This window comes from Microtus pennsylvanicus, chromosome 11 (assembly GCF_037038515.1).
Source record: "Microtus pennsylvanicus isolate mMicPen1 chromosome 11, mMicPen1.hap1, whole genome shotgun sequence".
Classification (NCBI taxonomy): domain Eukaryota; kingdom Metazoa; phylum Chordata; class Mammalia; order Rodentia; family Cricetidae; genus Microtus; species Microtus pennsylvanicus.
This window is the reverse complement of record NC_134589.1, coordinates 24,106,129-24,130,995: the sequence shown is the minus strand read 5'-3', so window position 1 is coordinate 24,130,995 and position 24,867 is coordinate 24,106,129. Positions and strand designations below refer to the sequence as shown.

Here is a 24,867-nt window from a genome sequence, read left to right as displayed (position 1 = left end):
AAGGACACAAATACCCATTTGAGTCCCTGATTTCAAATGTTTCAGATATATACCCAAGAGCAGAATTCAGCTGTACCATTTAAAACACCTATACCAGTACAAAAATGGTCCAACTGCCTATCTTTGTTAATGTTCATTACTTCTTGCTTTTTAGCAGCTACACTAAAGGCTATGAAATAAGAACTGGTATCTCTCTGTGCCTTGTGGTGGGTGTTTGGAGACAGAATCTCACTCTGTAGACCAGGCTGGCCTCAAACTCAGGACACTTTTCGTGCCTTGGCTCCCAGGTACTTCATTTGAGTCACCACGCCACAATGTGCTTGGCCATTTGCTTATTTTGAGGGCTTTGTGGCCGCACTGTGAAGTTCTTTGTGCACTCAAGACTACACTTTTTCTACGTGTAAGTGGTTTCTTCCGTTCTTAGGCTTGCCTTATTGCTGCAAAATGTGCAAGTTTTATATTATGATGCAGAACAAGTCACATAGTTTTCTTTCACTTCCTGAGTGTGTGGTTTTATACTCAAGAAATCATTGTCAGGTATTATGTTACAAAGTCTTCCCCCTATGTTTTATTCTAAAACTTTTATAATTTTAGCTCATGCTTTGTTTTTTGGGGAGGCTCTATTTGAGGTCGACACTGTATATGGTATATGGTAAGAGTCTAGCTTCATTTTGGGGGTGTGCTGCTGGGTACCAGCACAAGGTGTTGAACATGCGTCTCATGAGTTACCACTGAACCACATTCATATTCTCCCAACATCACTGAATTCCCTGCAAGGTGCCTCTGTCACAAGTCATTGAAGGCAGTGCGCGCGCGTGTGTGCTGGAAGTCTGTTTCTGACTACCTTCCCACTGGGCTTTATGTCTTCTTTTTTGTTTTTTTGTTTTGTTTTTCGAGACAGGGTTTCTCTGTAGCTTTGGAGCCTGTCCTGGAACTAGCTCTTGTAGACCAGGCTGGCCTCGAACTCAGAGATCCACCTGCCTCTGCCTCCCGAGTGAGTGCTGGGATTAAAGGCGTGCGCCACCACCGCCCTGCTATGTCTTCTTTCAGTATCACACAATTTAAGTATTTTCGGTTCTGATGCCATCATTCCTTTCTTGTTCTTGCTTCTGTAGGGCAGGACTTCACTATATAGCTGACCCTTCCACCTCATCTTCCAGAATGCTGAATTACCAGTACCAGGACGCACCATGCCCCCCAGCTGCAGAAAGTGGTTTGGATGATTCAGATAGTTACATGGTGTCAAGAAGAAAAAAGGAAAACTAACAATAGCACTGAATTGTTGCAAGAAATTTCCCTTATCTGAAGGCTCTGCTGTGTTAGTCCACAGTCCTCTTCACAATTTGAGACAGGGTCTCAGGATGCCATAAACTCACCCTGGATCCCTAGCAGGCTTGAATTTGTGATTTTTCCTACCTCAGTCTTCCTAGTGATTGGGCTCACATACCTGAACTACCAGGATCATCTTAGATTTCTGACACCTTTTTATTTGTTCCACATAAGAGACTGATAACTGAAGGCTGGGCAGTGGTGGCGCACACCTTTAATCCCAGCACTCGGGAGGCAGAGGTAGGCAGATTTCTGAGTTTGAAGCCAGTTTGGTCTACAAAGCTAGTTCCAGGGCAGGCTCCAAAGCTACAGAGAAATCCTGTCTCAAAAAAGAGACTGATAACTGAGTTAGAAGGATAGGAGCAAGAGGGTGAGTAAACATAGCTGCTCTATATCCTGAAGTGTCAGCAGAATACCCGAACAAAAGCCCAGAAAAGAACTTTGATGAGACAATACAATGAAAACTAGGGTCTGGGTAGCAGCTTGGTAAAGTGATTGTTTTGCATGCTCAGGGACCTGAGTTTGATCTCCAGAAGCACATACACACCCTTTCCCACTAGCCCCTAGAGAGAGAGGAGGATAAAGAACAGAAAGTGTAAAAAGCAGCAGCAGGAGCTGAAGAGAGGGCTCAGCGGTTGAGAGCACAGGCTGCTCTTCCACAGGTCCTGGGTTCAATTCCCAGCACCCTCATGGTGGCTCACGACATGTACAACAGGATCTGATGCTTTCTTCCAGCATGCAGGTGCACATGCAGAGCACTCATTCATAAAATTAAATAAAGCTTTAAAAAGAAAAAAGCAGCAACAAGCAGGCTGGCCTCAAACTAATGGGTAACTCTCCTGCCTCTGTCTCCTGACTGCTGGAATTACGGGTGCACACCTGGCTATCTCATGTGTTTGATGTCATTTTCCTGAGACACGGTTTCACTATGTAGCCCTGGCTGATCTCCAACTCACACAGGTCTGACTACCTTCAAGCCAAGTGCTCCACCTCCAGCTCACATGTTTCCTTTCATATTTATTTCATTTTCTGAGTACAATTGTTTGACCCAAATACATGTACAACCTATATGCCTGGTTCCTATGGGCATTAGAAGAAGGCATGCTATCCTCTGGAACTGATGTATGGGTAGTTGGGAGCCACCACATGGGTGCTGGATCAACTGATAAGCCATGTTGTTGGCTCACCTCCTGTGGTTTCGTGTCTTTGTTAGGAGGAAGGGAGGCTAAGACAGGGTCTTTCCAAGTAGGCCTGGTTGTCTCAGTACTCTCACTCTGTGGACCAGGGTGGTCTTAAAATCCTAGGCTTTGCCTCCTGTGTGCCCAGCTTTCTCATGCTTTTGAAACGATTCTCTTGTCATGTATCTGGAGAGGTGACACCTGCCATCTGATCACTTATTAACTAGATACTCTCAGCACCATTATTTTAGTCACAATGGCATTCAGTCAGTGTGTGAGCCTGACTCAGTTTACACCTTACAAAGTATATTCAGTTCTCCAGCGTACGCTTGTGTCAGACCTCCCTCACTGCCCAGTGTGAGATCACAGGTGTGCAACACCATGCCCGGCAGCTCACCCTATTTTTGTACTTTCTCAAGGAAAAAAAAAACCTAACAATCATAATTTCACAGCGGTTCCTTGGCTGTGTTGGTGCTTAGACCATTGGTGAGGTGGGGTGCAGCATGGGGGAAATATGTAGCCAGGAAGTACAGAGAAAGGCAGGAAGTGGCCAGGAACCCAATATTCCCCCCTCAAGGGCACACCCTGAAAAATCTAAAGTCCTTCCACTGGGGTCCTACCACCTAACAGAGTCAAGGACAAAGGACCAAGTCTTCACCACATGGGTCTTTGGAAGATATTCAAGATCCAAACTACACCACTGATTATAACTTTACTAACTATATTATTATGTTGAACTGCCTGGAGAAAATCTATTGCTCTAAGTTAAAGCAGGAGGGACTGAGAGATGGCTCACAGGTTAAGAGCACTTGTTCTTGCAGAGAACCTGGGTTCAACTCCCAGTATCCACACGGTGGCTCACAACCATATATAATTCCAATTTCTGGGGATTCGATGAGGACACCAGACATGCCAATGGTGCACATACAAACATAAAGACAAAACACACATTAAAAAAACAGGATAAAACAAAAGCACTGGTTTGAGTCTCAGCACCCACATAACGACTCACAACTACTTGTAACTCCAGTCCCAGAAGATTTTATGTCCTCTTCTGGCCTCTATAGGCACTGTGCACATGTGGTATGCAGACAAAACACCTAGGCACATAAAGTAAAAATAATGTGCTGTAGGAGTACTAATGACATGTCTTTTTGACCATATTGGGCCATCCATTAGCAATGCCATTTTCTATTCCAAAGCCGTCACAACCAAGTTCTGTGGTAAAGGAATGCGTAAGTGGTAAACGGGTGTTATATCAACAGGCCCACTGTAATGATGATCACGAAGCACACAATGAACAGATACAAAGGCTACAGAAAAAGCAGCGCTCCCATGCCCTTTCTAGGAGCTCCCTTCTCAGACTGATCTTGTGTTCAATTATCAGGAAGCTCCTGGTGTATTTTTTTTTCTTTCTTGAGGAAATGCAAAAGTAGGATGAGCCACCGGGTATGGTGCTGCACACCTGTGATCTCAGCACTGGACAGGTAAGTGGATCTCTGAGTGTGAGGCCAGCCTGATCTACATAGTTGAGTTCCAGGATGGCCAGAGCTATACAGTGGGAACATATCTCAAACAAAAAAGGTAGGATACTGTTTTACTGAGGTAAAGGCACAGTTATTAGAATTCTTATTTTTCAATAAAAATAATAAATCTTGTTCACTTGAAACACAGAAAATTATCTCTGATCCACAATTAGAACTAAGACTATTTTCACTATTCTCACAATGTCTGTAACCCCAGTTTTAGGGGACCCTATGCCCTTTTCTAGTTTCTTCAGGCACCAGTCATGTACACGGTATACACGTGCATGTAAAAACCAAACCAAACCAAACTAAAACAAAACAAAACAAAAAACCACCCAAATTAAAAAAAAAAATCAAGAGGCAGAGGCAGATGGACTCAAGGAGTTTGTTTTTGAGACAGGATCTCTCTACACAGTCGTAGCTGTCCTGATGACTTCAAACTCACAAAGATCCACCTGCTTCTGACTCCCAAGTGCTGGATTAAAGGCGTATAAAACCAACTCTGAGTTTGAGGCCATCTTGGTCTAGGCCAATCATATCTCAAAAAACAAAACAAATCAAACAAGCAAAGCAAAAGACTATTTATACGCTATGAACTCACAAGAAATACAGTCAAAGTTTTAATCTCTATTCTAAAACCCATGTAGAAATGTACTGCCAATGACAGCTATAAGAGTTTAGACCTTAAGCCTGGTAAAACTTTTCTCAAACACCAAACAACACAAAGTATACTGGAACATTCTTTTTTTTTTTTTTTGGTTTTTCGAGACAGGGTTTCTCTGTAGCTTATATTGGAACTTTTGAGAGGTAGTTAGCTTATGAGGAAGAACGATAGTGCTTTTATCAGGGTTAAGGTCCTTATAAAAGAGTGAACCACTAGGCAGTGGTGGTGCACACCTTAAATCCCAGCACCGGGGAAACAGAGGGAGGTGAATCTGTGAGTTCAATGCCAGTCTGGTCTACAGAGTGAGTTCCAGGATAGCCAAGGATACACAAGAGAAACCTTGTTTGGGGGGGGGGAAAAAGGATAGCTCCTCTTCTGTCTGACTGTTACAATCTACCCAAGAAGATCATCCCCAGTAGCCCCTCTTCTGTCTGACTGTTACAATCTACCCAAGAAGATCATCCCAGTGGCCCCTCTTCTGTCTGACTGTTACAATGTACCGAGAAGATCACCTCCAGTGACCCCTCTTCTGTTACAATGTACCGAGAAGGTCATCTCCAGGGGCCCCCTCTTCTGACGTTAATATGTACAGAGAAGGTCATCTCCAGCTGCCCCTCTTCTGTCTGTTACAATCTAGGGAGAAGATCACCACCAGGGCCCCTTCTTCTCTCTATAGAAAGCAACACCTTGATCTTGGACTTTCTGGTCTCTGAAACTCTTGAAAAACCAATCTCTGGTCATTATACATTTTATCTAGGCCCAGACACTGTCATACCAGCACACGTCTTTGTGCTATCTGAAGTCTATCAAGAGCCTGCTGAGGGAAATCACACTTGGGGAACCCTAACTGAAGGAAACTCAGGCTCCTTCACCAGGCTCCATTCTGCAGTGACTGCTTTTAGGATTAGGCTAACTGGCTAAGATCCGAGAAAAGACTTTACTAGGGATCAATATTAATATACCACTGTACCCAGAGTGAACAAGCAAAGACAGTAATCCAGTATTTGCTGGCAGCCATTATGTACCTGTAAGGAAAAGCAGCTTTGGAGCCAGAATGAGGCTGGTTACCACAGAACACAGGAAGAAATTTGCTTAAAACCTCGTAGATCCCTAAACCAATCAACCTGATAGCCTGGTTTATTTCTGTGTATTACTTTATATGAGATAATCATACTGTTTGGCTGGAGCTGGAAGTGTTAATTACTGGCAGTTGAAAACAGTTTTAGGTCAAATGAACTATCTGAAACTTGTATGTTCTAGATGTTAGTGTTGTCTTAACTGCTGTACAGGATGCTACAAGGTGTCATAAAAATCTGTGATTAAATTTGCTTACAGAACATTATCTGGTATCTAAGGAGATTTCAATTTGTGAAAAGCTAAGAAAAGCTTTACCTTTAAGCAGTGGTAAGGGCCCTGGCAAATAGGTCTGATGATTTGACCTCAATGCCCAGGATTCACGCGGAGAATGGAACGAACCAATTCCCAATTTAGTCCTTTGACATCCACACATGTGGCACAGTTATCTGAAAAGTCTCACTATCTTCCAGACATTCCCAGGTACTACTTACTCCCCCAGCCTCAGAAAATTACCACTCTGTGCTCTGCCTCCATGGACATTACCTACTATATGGGACTAGAGTAATAAGGTCTTTTGTGTCTGACTTTTTCAAGACAGGGTTTCTCTGTGTAGCTTTGGAGCCTGTCCTGAAACTTAAGTCTGTAAACCAGGCTGGCCTTGAACTCACAGAGATCCACCTATTTCTGCCCTCAAGTGCTGGCCTTAAAGGCGTGTTCCACCACCACCTGGCCCAGACTTCTTTCAATTAGCATGTTTTAAAACATACACAGAGGTCATAGAGCATTTTATCTCTACAATGTTACTCTAATAGAATAATTAACAATACTTCATTCTTTAAGTTAAAGTATCAGGGGGCTGGAGAGATGGCTTAGTGGTTAAGAGCATTGACTGCTCTTTCAAAGGACCTGGGTTCAATTCACAGCATCCACATGGCAGCTCACAATGGTCTGTAATTCTAGTTTCAAGGGATCCCGACACCCATGGCAAAACATCAATGCACATATAAAATAAAAATAAATAAATTTTAAAAAGTTAAAGTAACAGTCCAGTCTGTTTACTCTTCAGTTTAAAAAAACTGGGCTATTTATACTTTTTGACTATTATTAGTAATACTGCTATAATCATTCCAACTTTTTTTTTTTCGAGATAGGGTTTCTCCGTAGCTTTTGGTTCCTGTCCTGGAACTAGCTCTTGTAGACCAGGCTGGCCTCGAACTCACAGAGATCCGCCTGCCTCTGCCTCCCGAGTGCTGGGATTAAAGGCGTGCGCCACCACTGCCCGGCTCAACTGTTTTATTATATTTAATTTATTTGATGGGTAGAGGGTACCAGGGAAGAAGCACAGGTCTTCAGGCTTGGAGGTGAATGCCTTTAGTCATTATCTATAACTATAAAAGTGGGAATGCTGATGATATGAAATTTCTAAATTTAGCTTTTTGAGAACTGCCAAGTGTTTTTTCCGTATACTAGTTGTTTTTGTTTTTGTTTTGATTTTTGAGACAGGCAGAGGCAGGAGGATCTCTGTGAGTTCAAGGCCAGTCTGGTTTACTGAGTGAGTTTCAGGATAGTCAGAGTTGTTACACAGAGAAATCCGGTCTTGAAAAAAGCAAAGTGATGATGATGAAAAACACAGTAAAATTATAACTGACATGCTTTCCATAACATAGCAAAGTAGACAATTTATGAAACAACTCAAGTTATCAAGACCTATGATAACCTAAGTATTGTGGCTTAGTCTATAATCTCAGCACTTGGGAGACTAATGCAAGAAGGTTGAGCTAAAGAGTCAGATCCTATTATCAATAAAACAAAAGCAGGCTGACATCGGCCTATAAACCCAGAACTTGGGAGGTGGGTGATTGATGGAGGAAGGTCATTGGTTAAAAAATAAAGAAACTGCTTGGCCCTCATAGGTTAAAACATAGGTGGGTGGAGTAAACAGAACAGAATGCTGGGAGGAAGAGGAAGTGAGCTCAGAGGCCATGCTCCCCTCTCCCGGGCAGACGCAATGAAGTTACAACCCAGGATGGATGTAGGCTAGAATCTTCCCGGTAAGCACACCTTGGGGTGCTACACACATTATTAGAAATGGGATAGTTCAGGTGCAAGAGTCAGCCGAGAAGAGGCTAGATATAATGGGCCAAGCAGTGTTTAAAAGAATACAATTTGTGTGTTGTTATTTCGGGGCCTAAGCTAGCCAGGCGACCAGGAGCTGGGGCGGCAGGAACGCGGCCCGCAGCTCCCACAAGTGATAGAGGGGAAAGCTTGCACAAGGAGACCCTTTCTCAAAACCAGCACAAACCAACAGAAGAAACCGAAAAAAAAAAACATTCCCTATGATAAAATATACATAAAAAACAAACTCATTTAAAAATTACTGCAGTAGGGTGTGGTATTGCTTGACTTTTTTATCTCAGTACTCAGGAGGAGGAGTCAGGTGATCTGTGAGTTTTGAGGCCAGCCTGGTCTACATAGTGTATTCTAGGACAGTAAGGGAGACCCTGTCTCAAAAACAACAAACAAATAAAGAAATTCAAAAGCAAATCACCTCCATAAGGATATAATGAAGACAAATAGACCAGGGCCATAGCTCACTGCAGAGTGTTTGCCAAGCACTTTTAGAGCCTCGGGTTTGAGTCTTAGTACTGAGCAAGAAAGGAAACAGACAGCAGAGATTCTGATCTTCTTGTTTGTTTGTATACTTCTGGCTGGCTTGGAACTTGCTATGGACCCGAGCTTACCTCCAACTGAGGCATGTTCTGAAGTGGAACTGTATTTTCTTATCTTACGAGCCAGCTGTCCTCCATTCCTTCCTTCCTTTATGAAGATAACAGAAGCTGAGCTCACAAGATAGTTTACTACCTTTTGGCCTTAAATCTTCCACACAAAAAAATAAATAAATAGACTACTGAGGTCAGGAAAAAAAAAGCCTCTCATGCTCTGACTGATGAAGTGGAACATTAAAAAGGCCTTTTTAAACCTTTTATTTAGTATGAGTGGTGGGGAGACAGGACACTGCCAGTGTGCGTGTTTGTGTAGAGGTCAGAGAACAACTTGGTAATCCATTCTCTCTCTCTACTTTCCATGGGTTCTGGAGCTCAAACGGTCATCAGGGTATTGTAGCAAGTGCTGAGCTAGCTTATTGACCCAAACACGAGGAACTGTTAAACAGCTCACCAGGAATTGTCATGCTTGCCAGTGTGCTGGTACATGCCTTTACGCCCCAGGCCTTTGCAGGCAGGGGTTCAGGCCAGTCAGGACTATAACTAGTCTCAAAAAACAGGCAGAGCTCTGTGAGTTCAAGGCCAGCCTGGTCTACAGAGCAAGTTCCAGAACAGCCAGGGCTACACAAAGGAACCCTGTCTTGAAAAACCAATAAATAAATAAATAGACTACTGAGGTCAGGGAAAAAAAAAGCCTCTCATGCTCTGACTGATGAAGTGGAACATTAATATTGCTCATTATTAAACAAGAAAATGTTCACTCTCAGATTTTTTATTTTAATTTCATGTTTGGAGTAAAAGTCTTTGGCCCAGGCTGGTCTTGAATTTACTATGTAGCCAAGAATGACCTTCAGTTCCTGACCATTCCTCCTCCACCTCCCAGGAGTCACACTCACTGCATACTGACTTTTTTTCTTGTTCTTGTTTTTTACACAAGCTCTCTCTATAAGCCTTGGCTGTCCTGGAACTCACTCTGTAGGCCAGGCTGGCCTTGAACTCACAGAGATCCACCTGCCTCTGCCTTCTGAGTGCTGGGATTAAAGGCATGTGCTACCAAGTCTAGTTCAGACTGATTTCTAATGGTTCCATCCATGTCAATGATGTCTAATATTCTCCAACAAAAAGAGACTGAAAGCCACATGTAGCTTGGAAGACAGCAGAGAAGACTCAGACCTCCTTATCTGTGCAGTGTTGTCTGTCTACGGCACCCCAACACATCACACGATACCACAACCCACATGTGATCAGGTCTCCTATATAAAGCAGAATGAAAAGAACTATTTAGGGTCCTTATGACTTTTACCCTGAAAAAATCACGGGTGGCAGTAAGTTTAGAGAGATGAAATCCGAAAGAAAATGCAGATGATCACAAACAGTGGAAAGGAAGAGAGGCAGAAGGTGGGAACATAAATTCGACCGAGTTTGAATGATTTCTGAATACTGTATGCAAGCACTCTAGTCCAAGCAGCTAAGGCACTCCTGCAATGGGCCCGAGTGAGTGAAGCAAAGGAGTCTCCAAGTGTGAGGGTCACTGTGAATCTGTCTCTAGGAGTCAGGAGCGATTGTACATTCCTTTAATCCCGGCAGTTCAAAAATAGCCTGGTCTACACAGTGAGCTCTAGATCAGCCAGGGCTACAGAGTGAGACCCTGTCTACAAAAAGACTAAGAAACAGCTATCTTGGCCAGCTGTGGTGGAGGCAGAGGCAGGTGGATCTGAGTTCAAGGCCAGTTTGGTCCCCACAGCTAGTTTCAAGACAGCCAGGGCGACATAGAGAAAAAGGAAGGAAGAAACCGCTGTCCTGCTCTGTCCTTGAGCACAATAATTTGTTAAATCTCAAAAGAAAATATATTTTCCTTCTCAGTAATGATACCCTATAAATACAGAATATTCTGTGCAGGGACTCAGCAAATAATTCCCCAAATGTCAATTTTTTCCCAGGGAATTCCTAAGTGAGATATCTCTAAATTAGAGGCTGCATTTTGAGTCATGGATAGTGCTACAATGTAGTTTCTACAAATTAAAGCACTGTAAAATCCTAATCCTAAATATAATCTAAGGAAGAAAAGAACCATTGCTTTCACTTTTAAAACAAGAGGACAGGCCTCGCGGCGCACGCTTTTAAACCCAGTGTTTGAGAAGCAGAGGCCATGGTATCTCTCATGTCCAGGCCAGCCCGATCTATATAGTGAGATTCCAGGCCAGTCACCCCGGACTACATGGTAAAATCCTGTCTCAAAGAGAAAAAAACACACCCCCTCTCCTCCCTCATTTTTCTCGGAGTAGCTTGGGGTTTGTAGACTTTCTGTTCTATCGCGTGTGTGTGCTGCGTTGGCTATGAAGTTGTTTGTAGCCCAAGCCGTTGAAGGACCTATACATACCTAGGAGCTGTGAGCTGTCCCAGCCAGCTTGAGTGTGCACATCTTGAAATAAATGAATGACTTGGTACACATTGGGAAAAAAAAAAGAGAGAGAGAAAAAAACAGTGGCTGGGCACTGGTGGCACACACCTTTAATCAAAACACAAAGGAGGCAAAGGCAGGTGGATCTCTGTGTTTGAGATCAGACTCACTACAGAGCGAGTTCCAGAACAGCCAGGGCTACACAGAGAAACCCTGTCTCTCAAAGGGGTAGGTTGGTGGTGGGGATTTAAATCTATACCACTGAAGGAATATAAAAATGCTTTAAAAACAAGGAGCAATAAATAATTCCATGTAGTTCCCATTGCAGGTAACATTTTAATATAAACATAAAGGAGTAGGAAAATAGTATGGCCTAGAATCTCTCTTCAAAAGATTGAAAATTTTCTGTCTTACAATAAGGCAAAGTCAAGATACAAAATCATATGCAGGTCTAAGTTGAAACACTGCTAACAATTTTTTAAAAACTGTTACAATAAACTAAATATTCCAGATAATATAGACCAAGCAGGTATAGCCTGTGAGTTGAGTCTCACTGAAGGCCACGAACTTACCCTAACACATCTGTAGAGGACAGTGTCAGAAGGCTGGTCTCTCCTGACACTGGAACACTGGGAACAGAACACTAGCAACAAGTTTATGCTTAACATGCAAGCACGATGCACACCACCAACCGAAACAGAATTAGGGCTCAGACATACCTTAGTAGGAGTTCTTTGGGAAGTTTTTTATTGATTACAGCTTCATCACTGTTTGAGAACATCTGTTAAAAAAAAAAAAGCCATTGCATCAGGCATTAACATTTGATCATGTTCACAGGTGGGAGGCAATTCCCTCTGGAGAAAGGTCAAAAAAAAAAAAAGTGGGGAGCCAGCAAAATGATTTAGGAGGTAAATGCTGCCAAGCCTGATCTAGTTCAAACCCTGGAGTCATCATCAGGAGAGAACTGATGGCTGACAGTTGTCCTCTTTTTGGGGGGTGGGGTTCAATACAGGGTTTCTCTGTAGCTTTGGAGCCTGTCTTGGAACTCACTCTATAAACCAGACTGGTCCCAAACTCCGAGTTCTGCCTGTCTCTGCCGCCTGAGTGTGCCCCACCACCAATCAGTAAAGACTGTCCTCTTACCTTCCTCACAATGGGGATCCATAGCCAGATATAAAGGCCCAAGGTATGGTGAGACAATACACCAGCTTCCTAAATTACCTTAACCTTATATCCAATCTAGCGCCTACACTAATCCAGAAACCCCTCCCCTCCAACCTCAAAAGTTCCCTAAACTCTAATGGCGGAAGTCCCTCTCCCAGATCTGTTAAAGGGACTTTCTCTGTTCTCTGAGTTACAGTTGGAGCTCCCGCTACAGACCCCAGAGGTAGGCGGATCTGAGTTCAAAGCTAGCTTGATCTAGACAGCAGTTTCCGGACAGCTAGGACTACAGAGATCCTCACTGAACACTGACTAGAGAGAGTGCCATTCACACAGAGCTGGAAGACACTGCTGTCCTACAGCTAATGAGTTCCCAAACTAGACACACGGATTATGTCTCCATTTGTTTAGGATTACCTTGATTTCTGCCAGTAATCTACTCTCACACCCTAAGTCTTTCAAAAAATTAAACAGTAACAAAAAAGCCCACTATTGAATCTCACTATTGTAGCCTTAGCTGGTCGGGAACTCACTACACAGACCATGATGGCCTTAAACTCACAGGGATTCACCTGCCTTTTTCTCCTAAGTGCCAGTACTAAAGGTAAGTGCCACCAGGCCCAGTCACAATCATTAAAAAAATATGCCTTTTTTTAAAAAGATGTATTTATTTACTTATTACGTATACAGTGTTCTGTCTATCTGTATGCTTGCAGGCCAGAAGAGGGCACCAGATCTCATTACAGGTGGCTGTGAGCCACCATGTGGTTGCTGGGAATTGAACTCAGGACCTTCGGAAGAGCAGTCAGTGCTCTTAACCTCTGAGCCACCTCTCCAGCCCCCAATATATGCCTTTTGACTGACATGTTTAACCCATTTCTCCTTGATTAGGCGCGTCTCTCAGTCTACGTGTTTCTAAATGTGTTATTTTATTTCTTTCCATCTGAACGGCCCTGAGTGCCATCTCCTGTGCTTCTTTACAGGGCCAGAATGGCGTTTTCTCTTGGGGGCTGTACTTTATTTTGTTACCAGCTTCCAAGGCACTCAATGGTGAATGAGTAATTTTGCTTTGTTCCTTTCTAGGATGTGCCTGATTCTCAAAGAGGTAAGAAAACTGCCTTCGTCACACCCTGATGGTGTGTTAAAAGCAGAGCATCTCAGTAATGCTATTCCTCCTTTACTTCCTTGATGCTTTTGAATAGATATTTTCTGTTGTCCATTATAATGCCTTCGTTTTAAAGATTTATTTACGTGTATGAGGTTTTTCTGGTTTGTGTTTCTGCACCACATGTATGCCTGGTGCTTACAGAGGTCAGAAGAGGGAGGCTGATCCCCTGGAACTAGAGTTCTGTACAGCTGTGAACTGCCCATGCAGGTGCTGGCAATCAGAGCTGCTCCTCTGTGAAGACAAATGTCCTTTTCTTCTTCTTCTTTTTCTCCTTTTGGTTTTTCTGTAGACCAGGAGAGCCTTAAACTCACTGACCCACCTGTCTCTGGTGAGAGTGCCGAATTAGGGGTATGTGTCACCACCAGCAGCAAGGAAGAACAGTTTCTTTTTATTTTATTTTTTTGTTTGTTTGGTTTTTGGTTTTTTTTCCAAGACAGGGTTTCTCTGTAGCTTTGGAGCCTGTCCTGGAACTCACTCTGTAGACCAGGATGGCCTCGGGAAGAACAGTTTCTTAACTGTTGAACCATCTCTCTATTTCCTAATTTTTTTCCCCTTATGTTTGTTTGTTTTTCAAGACAGGGTTTCTCTGTGTAGTCCTGGCTGTCCTGGAGCTCAGAGATCCACCTGCCTCTTCCTCCTATGTGCTGGAACTAAGGGCATGCACCACCACCACTTGGCTTTAATTTCTTCATTTAAAAAATGTTTTAAAAATTATTTTCCTAATGGTTGCTCTAGCAATTCCAGTATACACCCTAACTAGTCACAATATATTTCAGATTGCTCACTTTCTATAAAATACAGAAACGACAAGAGCTCTACTTTTCCTCTTTTCTTTTACAATTATATATTAATCTGATAAACCAAAAACTATATGGTTCTTAATTACACAACTTTCAATTTAGCTAAGACAATGAAAGGACAGTTTATTTATAGTCTTTTATATTTACCTCTGTAACTAACATTCATAGTGGTTTGTCAAGTTACCATCTGGTACCATATTCTGTAAGTTTGAACAGCCTTTAATAATTCATGTAAGACAGATCTGCAAACAAATGTCTTGGTGCTTGCTTATTAGGGATTTAAAAAAAAATTTCCTCTAATGTTTTGAGCTTTGGTTTGAGTTTTTAAAACAGGGTCTTGATCTATAGCCCAAGCTAGCACTGAATTCATATGCCTCAGTTTTTGAATAACAAAGTTTTGGTTTTTTTAAATTTATTTATTTATTAAAGATTTCTGCTTCCTCCCCGCCACCGCCTTCCATTTCCCTCCCCCTGTCAAATCCCCCTCCCTCATCAGCCCGAAGAGCAATCAGGGTTCCCTGACTTGTGGGAAGTCCAAGGACCACCCACCTCCATCCAGGTCTAGTAAGGTGAGCATCCAAACTGCCTAGGCTCCCCCAAAGCCAGTACATGCAGTAGGATCAAAAACCCATTGCCATTGTTCTTGAGTTCTCAGTAGTCCTCATTGAGTTCTCAGTAGTCCTCATTGTCCACTATGTTCAGCGAGTCCAGTTTTATCCCATGCTTTTTCAGACCCAGGCCAGCTGGCCTTGGTGAGTTCCCGATAGAACATCCCCATTGTCGCAGTGTGTGGGTGCACCCCTCGCGGTCCTGAGTTCCTTGCTCGTGCTCTCTCTCCTTCTGCTCCTGATTTGGACCTTGAGATTTCAGTCCTGTGCTCCAATGTGGGTCTCTTTCTCTGTCTCCTTTCATCGCTTGCTGAAGGTTAATATTCAGGAGGATGCCTATATGTTTTTCTTTGGGTTCACCTTCTTATTTAGCTTCTCTAAGATCGCGAATTATAGGCTCAATGTCTTTTATTTATGGCTAGAAACCAAATATGAGTGAGTACATCCCAGGTTCCTCTTTTTGGGTCTGGCTTACCTCACTCAGGATAGTGAATAACAAAGTTTCTATGGAGAAACAATTATCAGTAGGTCTGTGCATCTATGTATCTCTCTCTCTCTGTGTGTGTGTGTGTGTGTGTGTGTGTGTGGAGAGAGAGAGAGAGAGAGAGAGAGAGAGAGAGAGAGAGAGAGAGATAGAGATAGAAATTAATGCTGGAGATTATAAGCATGTAGAGACGATGTCCAAGGAGCTCTGATGTCCAAGGGTAGACGAGGGATGTCTTAGAACATGGGGAGGGAAACACCAGAGAAATACTTTATTTCTTATATAAATTTCCACAAACCCCTAAAGTTGACACAGAATTTGTTTTTCTTTTTCTTTCTTTCTTTCTTTCTTTCTTTCTTTTCTTTTCTTTCTTTTTTTTTTTAGTTTTAGTTCGAGACAGGGTTTATCTCTGTAATCCTGGCTGTCTTGGAACTCAGGCTCAAACTCAGAGATCTGCCTACCTCTGCCTCCAGAGTGTTGGGATTAAAGGCGTGCGCCACCGCCCAGCCAAAAACCTTTTTTAAAGAGAGAAATTTGTGTAACAATTGTTTTAAAGTGTACATTTTAGTGGGATCTTAGTACATTTTAATGTACTTAAAACTGCTGCGCTATTACCATCTTCGTAGCTCCAGAATGTCCTTATCCCCTCTTAACACTCTGTATCCATTAAGAAATCACTTGGGAGCCTCACTGTTCCTTATAATCCAGACAGCCACTGCTTTTCTCCAGTACATGAATTTTCCTATGCCTGGTTACTTCATACAAAGTGAATCGAAACATGCTGTGTTATGCATCACTGATCTCTTTTAATAATGGCTCTGAGTCTTCAAAGATCTCGAAAGAACAGTACTCAACTTCATATGGAAAAGCAAAAAACCCAGGATAGCTAAAACAATACTGTGCAATAAAAGAACTTCTGGAGGCATCACAATCCCTGACTTCAAACTCTACTACAGAGCTACAGTACTGAAAACAGCCTGGTACTGGCATAAGAACAGACAGGAGGACCAATGGAACCGAATAGAAGACCCAGATATCAATCCACACATCTTTGAACACTTGATCTTTGATAAAGAAGCAAAAAATATCAAATGGAAAAAAGAAAGTATATTTAACAAGTGGTGCTGGCATTACTGGATATCAACATGTAGAAAAATGAAAATAGACCCATATCTATCACCATGCAGAGACCTCAACATAAAGCCAGCCACACTGAACCTTATAGAAGAGAAAGTGGGAAGTACACTTGAACGCATTGGCACAGGGAACCACTTCCTAAATAGAACCCCAGCAGCACAGACACTGAGAGAAACAATTAATAAATGGAACCTCCTGAAACTGAAAAGCTTCTGTAAATCAAAGGACACAGTCAACAAGACAAAACGACAGCTTACAGAAAAGATCTTCACTAGCCCCACATCAGACAAAGGTCTGATCTCCAAAATATACAAAGAACTCAAGAAATTGGACACCAAAAGATCATATAACTCCCCTCCCCCCAAAATGGAGTACAGACCTAAACAGAGAACTCTCAACAGAGGAATCTAAAATGGCTGAAAGACACTTAAGAAAATGTTCAACATCCTTAGTCATCAGTGAAATGCAAATCAAAACAACTCTGAGGTTCCATCTTACACTGTAAGAATGGCCAAAATCACAAACACTGATGACAACTTATGCTGGAGAGGTCGTGGGGTAAAGGGAACACTTCTGCATTGCTAGTGGGAATGCAAGCTGGTAAAACCCCTTTGGATGTCAGTGTTTGGATGGCGATTTCTCAGAAAATTAGGAAACAACCTTCCTCAACACCCAGTAATACCAGTTTTGGGTATATATCCAAAGGATGCTCAATTGTGTCACAAGGACATGTGCTCAACTATGTTTGTAGCAGCTTTGTTTGTCATAGCCAGAACCTGGAAACAACCTAATTGCCCCTGACCAGTGAATGGATAAAGAAAATGTGGTACATTTACACAATGGAGTACTACACGGCAGAAAAAAAAATAACGACAGCTTGAATTTGCAGGAAAATGGATGGAGCTAGGAAAATTATTTTAAGTGAGGTAACCCAGACATAGAAAGACAATTATCACATGTAATCACTCATAGGTGGGTTTTAAACATAAAGCAAAGAAATCCAGTCTACAAATCACAATCCCAGAGAACTTAGACAACAATGCAGACATTAAGAGAGACTTACATAGATCTAATCTACATGGGAAGTAGAAAGTAGAAAAATACAAGATCTCCTGAGTAAACTGGGAGCATGGGGACCTTGGGGGAGGGCTGAAAGGGGAAGAGGAGAGGCAGGGAGGGGAGCTGAAAAAAATGTAGCGCTCAATAGATATCAATAAAAAAATGTAAAAAAAAATAAGGGCTCTGAGATTTATCTAGGCTGCACTGCTGTCAGTACTCCATCTCTTTTCACTCCTCGACACAGACACTTTCTTCATTCATGTCAGCAGTCACCTTGGCTGTTAATACGCCTCAGGATATTGTGAATACTGATATCAGCATCAGCATTGTTTTCTTTTGTTTTTGGTTTTTTTTTTTTTTTTCGAGACAGGGTTTCTCTGTGGCTTTGGAGCCTGTCCTGGAACTAGCTCTGTAGACCAGGCTGGTCTCGAACTCACAGAGATCCACTTGCCTCTGCCTCCCGAGTGCTGGGATTAAAGGCGTGCGCCACCACCGCCCGGCTAGCATTGTTTTCTTTTGAGAAAACAGCACTAGCTGTCCAGGAACTCACTCCATAGACCAGGCTGGCCTTGAACTCAGAGATCCCTGCCTTGGCCTCCAGAGTGCTGGGATTACAGGTGTGCACCACCACGCCTGGCCATGAATACCTATTTTTAATTCATCTAGGCAATGTGGCACTTGGATAAAATTTTAAAGTCATTAAATTGATTTCTGCAGTGACTGCACCAGTCTATGTTTCTATCACAAAGGCTCACATCTCTCTATGCTCCTGCCTACACCTGTCTGTGACGTTCTATCCAGCTCTGGGGACAGCGTGGGGGGGGGGGGACAAGCCTTCCACAACCAGCTCTATACCTATTCAAATCCTTTAACCTTAGAACTGGGCTGTTTTATTGACTAGCAAGGGTTCCTTGTAAGGGTTCTAAACACTAAAGCTTTCTTCAGTATAGGACCATGACTTCCATTTTTTAAGGTTATCTCAGGGGTCTGAATACACAGTTAAGTGCATTTGTTCTTTGGGGTTTGTTTGTTTTGGGTTTATTTTCAAGAAAGGGTTTCTCTGTAAAGTTTCAGAGCCCTTCACAGAAGGCATTCTGCAAACCAGAGTGGCCTTGAATGCTCAGAGATCTGCCTGTCTCTGCCTCCTGAGTTATTTGGTTTTTGAGGCAGAGTCTCACTGAGTTGCTTGGGCTACTTTCTAACATATCTCAAAGGGATCCTACCACTCAGCTTTTCTGGTTGTGACTTTTGGCATACGACAACCACGCCTAGCTAGAATTCTTTCTATTTTCTTTCTGGTGGTGCTGGGGACTGGACCCAGAGCCCTACACATGCTGCCTAAAGGCTCCACTGCTAAGCAACACCCAACCCCACAATCTTGACCATGTTTTTTCTGAAACCCTGAATATCATCCAACATTTCCTGGCTTTTCACTGTTCCTTCTGCTTGCTTCAGGCTAGAGGTCCTACCACAGACTCCCAAAGGCTGGGTTGCGGGTACACATCACATCTGAATAGCTAGTATTTCTGATCAAAGTCAGCTGTTAACCACAGTGCTCTTCTTTGTATATGAATTATTTTTTGTTTCCAGATTTGTCTTAAAACAGTTTGATAACAATTTAGCCAGGTACAGATATCTTTGTATTTATTCTACTTTAAGATCACTAAATACTGGACTGTACAGATCAATATTTTCATCTGGTAGGGCACGGTGACCCCCACGTTTAATCCCAGCACTCAGGAAGCAGAAACAGGCAGATGTGTTAGTTTGAAGCTAGCCTAATCTACACACTGATGTACACAATTAATAAAAACCCAGAGAATTAGGGTTCAACCTGAAAGTCAGAAAAAGCAAAACAGCCAGCCACTGGCTCTTACCTCTACTTCAGTCCGAAATAGCAATCCTGTCCCCAGGAATCTCAGAATAAGACTGTTTGTGAGAGCTGTCTCCTCCCATTTTATAGTCCTCTCTAGAGCTAGGATTAAAGGTGTGCACCATTACCGCCTAGTTTTTAAGGCAAAGTAGTGTGGCTACTGGGACTAAAGGTGTGTCAGCACTGCCTGGTCTGTAAGGTTGACCAGTGGGACTGTTTTATTCTATGATCTTCAGGCAAGCTTTATTTATTAAAATACAAATGAAATATCACCACACAATGACTTCTAAGTCAGCCATAGATAGACAGAAAGACCATGTCTCAAAATAATAAATACGGGTATTTTCATCAAATTGTTGGTCACAGGCTCAGTATTATTCCCAGTAGCCCAACGACAGATGTAAGCTGAGTGTCCAACTACAAATAAATGGATAGCTGGGCGGTGGTGGCACACGCCTTTAATCCCAGCACTCGGGAGGCAGAGGCAGGCGGATCTCTGTGAGTTCGAGACCAGCCTGGTCTACAAAGCTAGTTCCAGGATAGGCTCCAAAGCCACAGAGAAACCCTGTCTCGAAAAACCAAAAAACCAAAAAAAAAAAAAACAAAAACAAAAACAAAAAAAGCCAGGCGGTGGTGGCGCACGCCTTTAATCCCAGCACTTGGGAGGCAGAGGCAGGCGGAACTCTGTGAGTTCGAGACCAGCCTGGTCTACAGAGCTAGTTCCAGGACAGGTTCCAAAGCCACAGAGAAACCCTGTCTCGATAAACCAAAAAACAAAAAAAAACCAAACAAAAACAAACAACGAAAAACCAAAAAAATAAATAAATAAAAAATAAATGGACAATAAAATATGTTATATGCATGTAAGTGGAAAGTTTAAGATAAAAAGAAGCCTCTAGGCTCCCACATTTCCTTATGAAGGAAGTACACTGAGGAGTTACTTAGCTTTGAAAGGTAGCTCTCAGCTGGCTACAGAGTCCATGCCTGCAACAACAATGCTTGGGAGACAAATGCAGAAGGATCATGAGTTTGAAGCTAGCCTGGGCTAAATACTGAGACCATATCTACAAAACCAAAACCAACAACGAAAAGACAAGGCTGAAGAGACTATCCAGTGGGAAGGGTTCTTGTTACCCAAGCATGAGAACTTGAGTTCAAATCTCCAGAATCCATTTAAAGCCAGATGGGCGGTGTCAAGCAGATGGGAGGCAGACAAAGAATCTCAGGTGCTCACAGAACAGCTACAATGACCATGAGTGACCCATAAGGTTGTCCTCTAACTTTCCCAAACCCACTGTGGCACGCGCACAATCATACTCACGCAGATGAATGTGGCCGTGAGCACACAGAACAAACACATAAAGGCTTAAAAAAAAAACAAGCACTGTGCAGTGGTAACGAGTGCTTTCCAAGGCCTGGCCTAAGAAATACAGCGGCATCTTCCGGGATCACTCCTGCTATCACATAAGAAGTCTAGGCTAGACTTCAGGAGGACAATCATGTGGAAGCCAGAATCAGCTGACAGCAGCACCGGTCTCATGCTCTAATAAAGGCCTATTACACACTCCAGAAACAGTCAAGAGGGACGCAGCCTGCTGAGTGACCTTTTATAAAGACAAGCACAACTGCCAGGGTGAGCTAATTATTGTCAGCTACTCAATGGTACTTAACGTTAAGAGGGTACAGGACAGCAACTACTAAAAAGAATGGCACTTCATTGAAAGAAAATGTGTAACTTGTGGTCTCCTTTTCATAGATTTGAACAAACTAGTAGCCTGGGACAAGTCAAATCTTATAGCAGTAGGAACACTTTGGGGAAAGGTTAAGAGAGAATAGTCATAAAGAAACCCATAATTAAAGATGGATTTGTTTTGCTTTGTTTTTCCGAGACAGGGTTTCTCTGTATAGCACTGACTATCCTGGAACTTGCTCCGTAGATCAGGATGGACTTGAACTCAGAGATCCTACTGCCTCTGCCTCCTGCATGCAGGGATTAAAGGTGTGCTCCACACCACCTGGCTGAGAAATTTTAAAAAATACTTTTCCTATAAGTAGTTTTTACAAGGTTTGCCATTCCCTCACTCAACCAACACCAGATGTTTTTTCAATTGTTTTTCTTGCCAGAATCCAAAAGGAAAAACATTTTTGTATGCTAATAAATTTGAAACAAAATAAGATTATAATTTCCCCACCCAACAGCTCTTCCTTAGTAGAAATATAATTGTTTCTTAGAGACAAACTGTGGCCAGTATATTACCACACCCTGACTAAGCTATCTCAAGATAAAAACACCACACCACTTAACAGTCAAGCTCTCTGTGACAGACACCTATACCATCTGACGCAACAGCACACATTTTCCTTTATGTTGTTCCTACCTTGTCTACTTGGCCTACATCCGCCACCAATTCTTGGTCTGCACTTGGCTTTAGAGCTGTTTGTGCATGTACACACATCCATGGAATGCCCTGCCAGAGGAGGATGTCGGGTGTCCCGCTGTAACCCTTGAGACAAGGTCTCTCACTCACCTGGAGATGTTTTCCAGATAGGCTAAGGCAGGCAGCAAACCCTAGCAATTCTCTTCTCTCTGTCCCCCACACCCAGTGCTGAGGTAAAAGGCAGATATAAGACCACAGGTGGGTCTTACATGGGTACTAGGGATCTGAACATGGGCCACCATAATGGTGTTATACACGCACCGAGCCGTTTCCTGTTCTTTGCACTTTCATTCCTTTTTCGTTTCCTAACTTGGTTTTACTATCTGAGCAATATTTCAGGTCCCTAAAGACTCCTAAGTTTAATTCCCAGGACTCATACTGAGGAAGGAGAAAACATGTCTGCAAGTTGGCTTCTGACTTCCATGGTTCCTTGTGGCATGTGCTAAATAACTGTAGTATTTAAATAAAATGCACAAATCGTACGTCTCCTGCCCTCTGAAGACATAATCACAGAAAGCATCATTTGAGACTACAATAAGAGGTTAGAAGAGGCAATAATATTTTGTAGCCAGTGACTGTAGAGGAGATCTGAGAAATAGTTTTATTCTGTGATGTGGGGTACTACACAGATTATTAGGAATGGGTTAGTCAAGATGTGAGAATTAGCCAAGAAGAGACTAAAACTAATGGGCCAGGCAGTGTTAAAAGAATATAATTTGTGTGTTGTTATTTCGGGGTATAAGCTAGCCAGGCGGCCGGGAGCTGGGTGGCAGGAAGCAGCCCACCACTCCTTCTACAATTCTGGCCATGCCGGTCAGAAATCCCTTTTTTTGCAGGGGGTGGTGGCACGTGTCTTTAATCCCAGCACTCAAGAGTGTTGTTTGTTTCGTTTTTTAAGCAAGGTCTCTCTATTACATAGCTCTGGCTGTCCTGGAACTTACTACGTAGACCTGGCTGGCCTCGAACTCCCAAAGATTCACTTGTCTCTACCTGCCCAGTGCTGGGATTGAAGGTGTAAACTATCATGCCTGACAGAGATCATAGCCTTTAATAACAGCAAACCCTATCACCTCTACTTTCACAATATAGTATATCCTTAATCCTGATGGGGGAAGAGTCTTCTGTTTTGTGTTAATTTCATTGGTTAAATAAAGAGACTGCCTTGGCCCTTTAATAGGACATAAAATTAGGTAGGCGGAGTAAACAGAACAGAATGCTGGGAGAAAGAAGCTGAGTCAGGAGTCGCCATGATTCTCCCACTCCAGGCAGTCGCAGGTTATGATCTTTCCTAGTAAGCCAGCTCGTGGGCTACACAGATTATTAGAAATGGGTTAGATCAATATGTAAGAGCTAGCCACTAAGAGGCTAGAGCTCATGGGCCAAGCAGTGTTTAAATGAATACAGTTTCCGTGTGATTATTTCGGGTATAAAGCTAGCCGTGCGGGCGGCCGGGTGCCAGGAATGCAGCCCCACTGCTCATACTACTACATAATCCAAAACATCAAATGCTTCAAATTCAAAGTTTTTGAGTGCCACAATTGAAAAATCTTCACCTGACCTCATGTGAGGGGGCATATTCAAAACATTGCACATTAAAATAGTGTATAAACTTAGGTCAGTCTACAAGTAGATGTAAATGAAACAGATCAGGGCTACGAGATGGCTCAGAGGTGAGGAGCACTTGCTGCTCTTCCAGAGGTTCTGAGTTCAATTCCCAGAACCCGCACAGCAGCTCACAACTATCTGTAACTCCAGTTCCAGGGAATCCAACACACTCATACAGACATACATGCAAGCAAAACACCAATGCACAAAAATAAAAATAAATAAATAAATCATAATGGGGAATGAGGTGAAGCACATGTTTAATCCCAGCACTTGGGAGGCAGAAACAGGCAGATAACAAGTTCAAGACTAGCCAGGGCCGGGCGGTGGTGGCGCACGCCTTTAATCCCAGCACTTGGGAGGCAGTTCCAGGACAGGAACCAAAAGCTACGGAGAAACCCTGTCTCGAAACCCCTTTCCCCCCCAAAAAAGACTAGCCAGGGCTACAGAGCAAGTTCCAAGACCAGACAGAGCTACACAGAGGAACAGTCTCAAACAATGTTTTATAATAGTCTCAAAGACTGTTTTATATAATATTGTCTCCAGAGAACAGGAGTGAGATTTTATTTTGGGGGCAAACCAGGGCTTTATGGATACTAGGCAGCTAGTCTTTCATCCCAGCTCAACAAGACATTTTCTCTAGTTTAAATGTCTACAAGGCTATTCATCCTCTCCCCGCCCTATACACACCAGCAATTCCTACTGATAAGTCTTTACCCTTTATTTATTATTAGTATTGTATATATTACATATTATCCCTTATAATTTACTAATTATATTTTCAACTCTGCCAGGACAAGATTTTGTCTGTCTTGTTCATTTTTACACCCCCTGGTATTCATAACAGCAGGCACATACGAGGTACTCCGTAAATATTTGATGACTGAATTAGTCATTAGCAAATGTGACTGAAGCGGGTGTGGTGATGCGGTGATGCATGCAATAATCCCAGCACATGGGAAGTTGAGGCTGAATGATCACGAATTCGAGTCAGATGGTACTACAAAGCAAGACCATCTTCAAACCTGTCTCTCTGGTAGAGACAGTGACTAATCAGGTAAGAGCTAGTCTGACAAGCAGTGCTGGGTCCCGGCTTTCCCAAGCTGTCCTCCGACTTTCACATCTGCCTGTAGCACACAATTACCCAGTCCCTCTTACAGGCATAAAACTGATACAGATACGCTCTGTGTGACTATCACAGTGACTCAAAATATATCTGTGTACGTGCCTGGAGTGGTAGCATACGTGCCTTTAATCCTAGCACTCAGAACAGAGGCAGGTAGGTCTCAAAAAAAAAAAAAGAAAAAGAAAAGAAAACTTAAAAATAAAGTATGTATGGGAAGCCAAGGAAGCCCTGAGTGAGTGTGAAAGGAATGGATGAAGTCCCGAGAGAATGTGTATTGTTGACAAGGACCAAAGCCTTATGGTAACAGGAACTGGCAAAGCCTTCTTCCAGGTGAGGCTTAGAGGCATGGAGGATTACCAGTGTTTCTAAACCAACTGCCTGGTGTGAAACTAGCAACTGCAGCTTTTTCCTTCTGGATGACGGCAGCCTGAGACTGCTCCCCACCGAGACCTCCTACCCCTCCCTCTTACAATATATATACAAGATGCTCTTATGATAGATACAGGAGGC

The 24,867-nt window shown here is 42.8% G+C and overlaps 1 protein-coding gene across 4 annotated transcripts in view; it reads right to left on the bottom strand.

Annotated features, from left to right (window-relative positions):
• Fbxl20 (F-box and leucine rich repeat protein 20) overlaps positions 1–24,867 on the bottom strand; it is a 67,073-nt gene that overhangs the window by 29,233 nt on the left and 12,973 nt on the right. For all 4 annotated transcript variants that reach the window (XM_075990859.1, XM_075990858.1, XM_075990862.1 and 1 more), the window contains exon 2: positions 11,618–11,679. In XM_075990859.1, the coding sequence (XP_075846974.1) occupies positions 11,618–11,679 (62 nt within the window). The remainder of the gene's footprint in view (positions 1–11,617; positions 11,680–24,867) is intronic.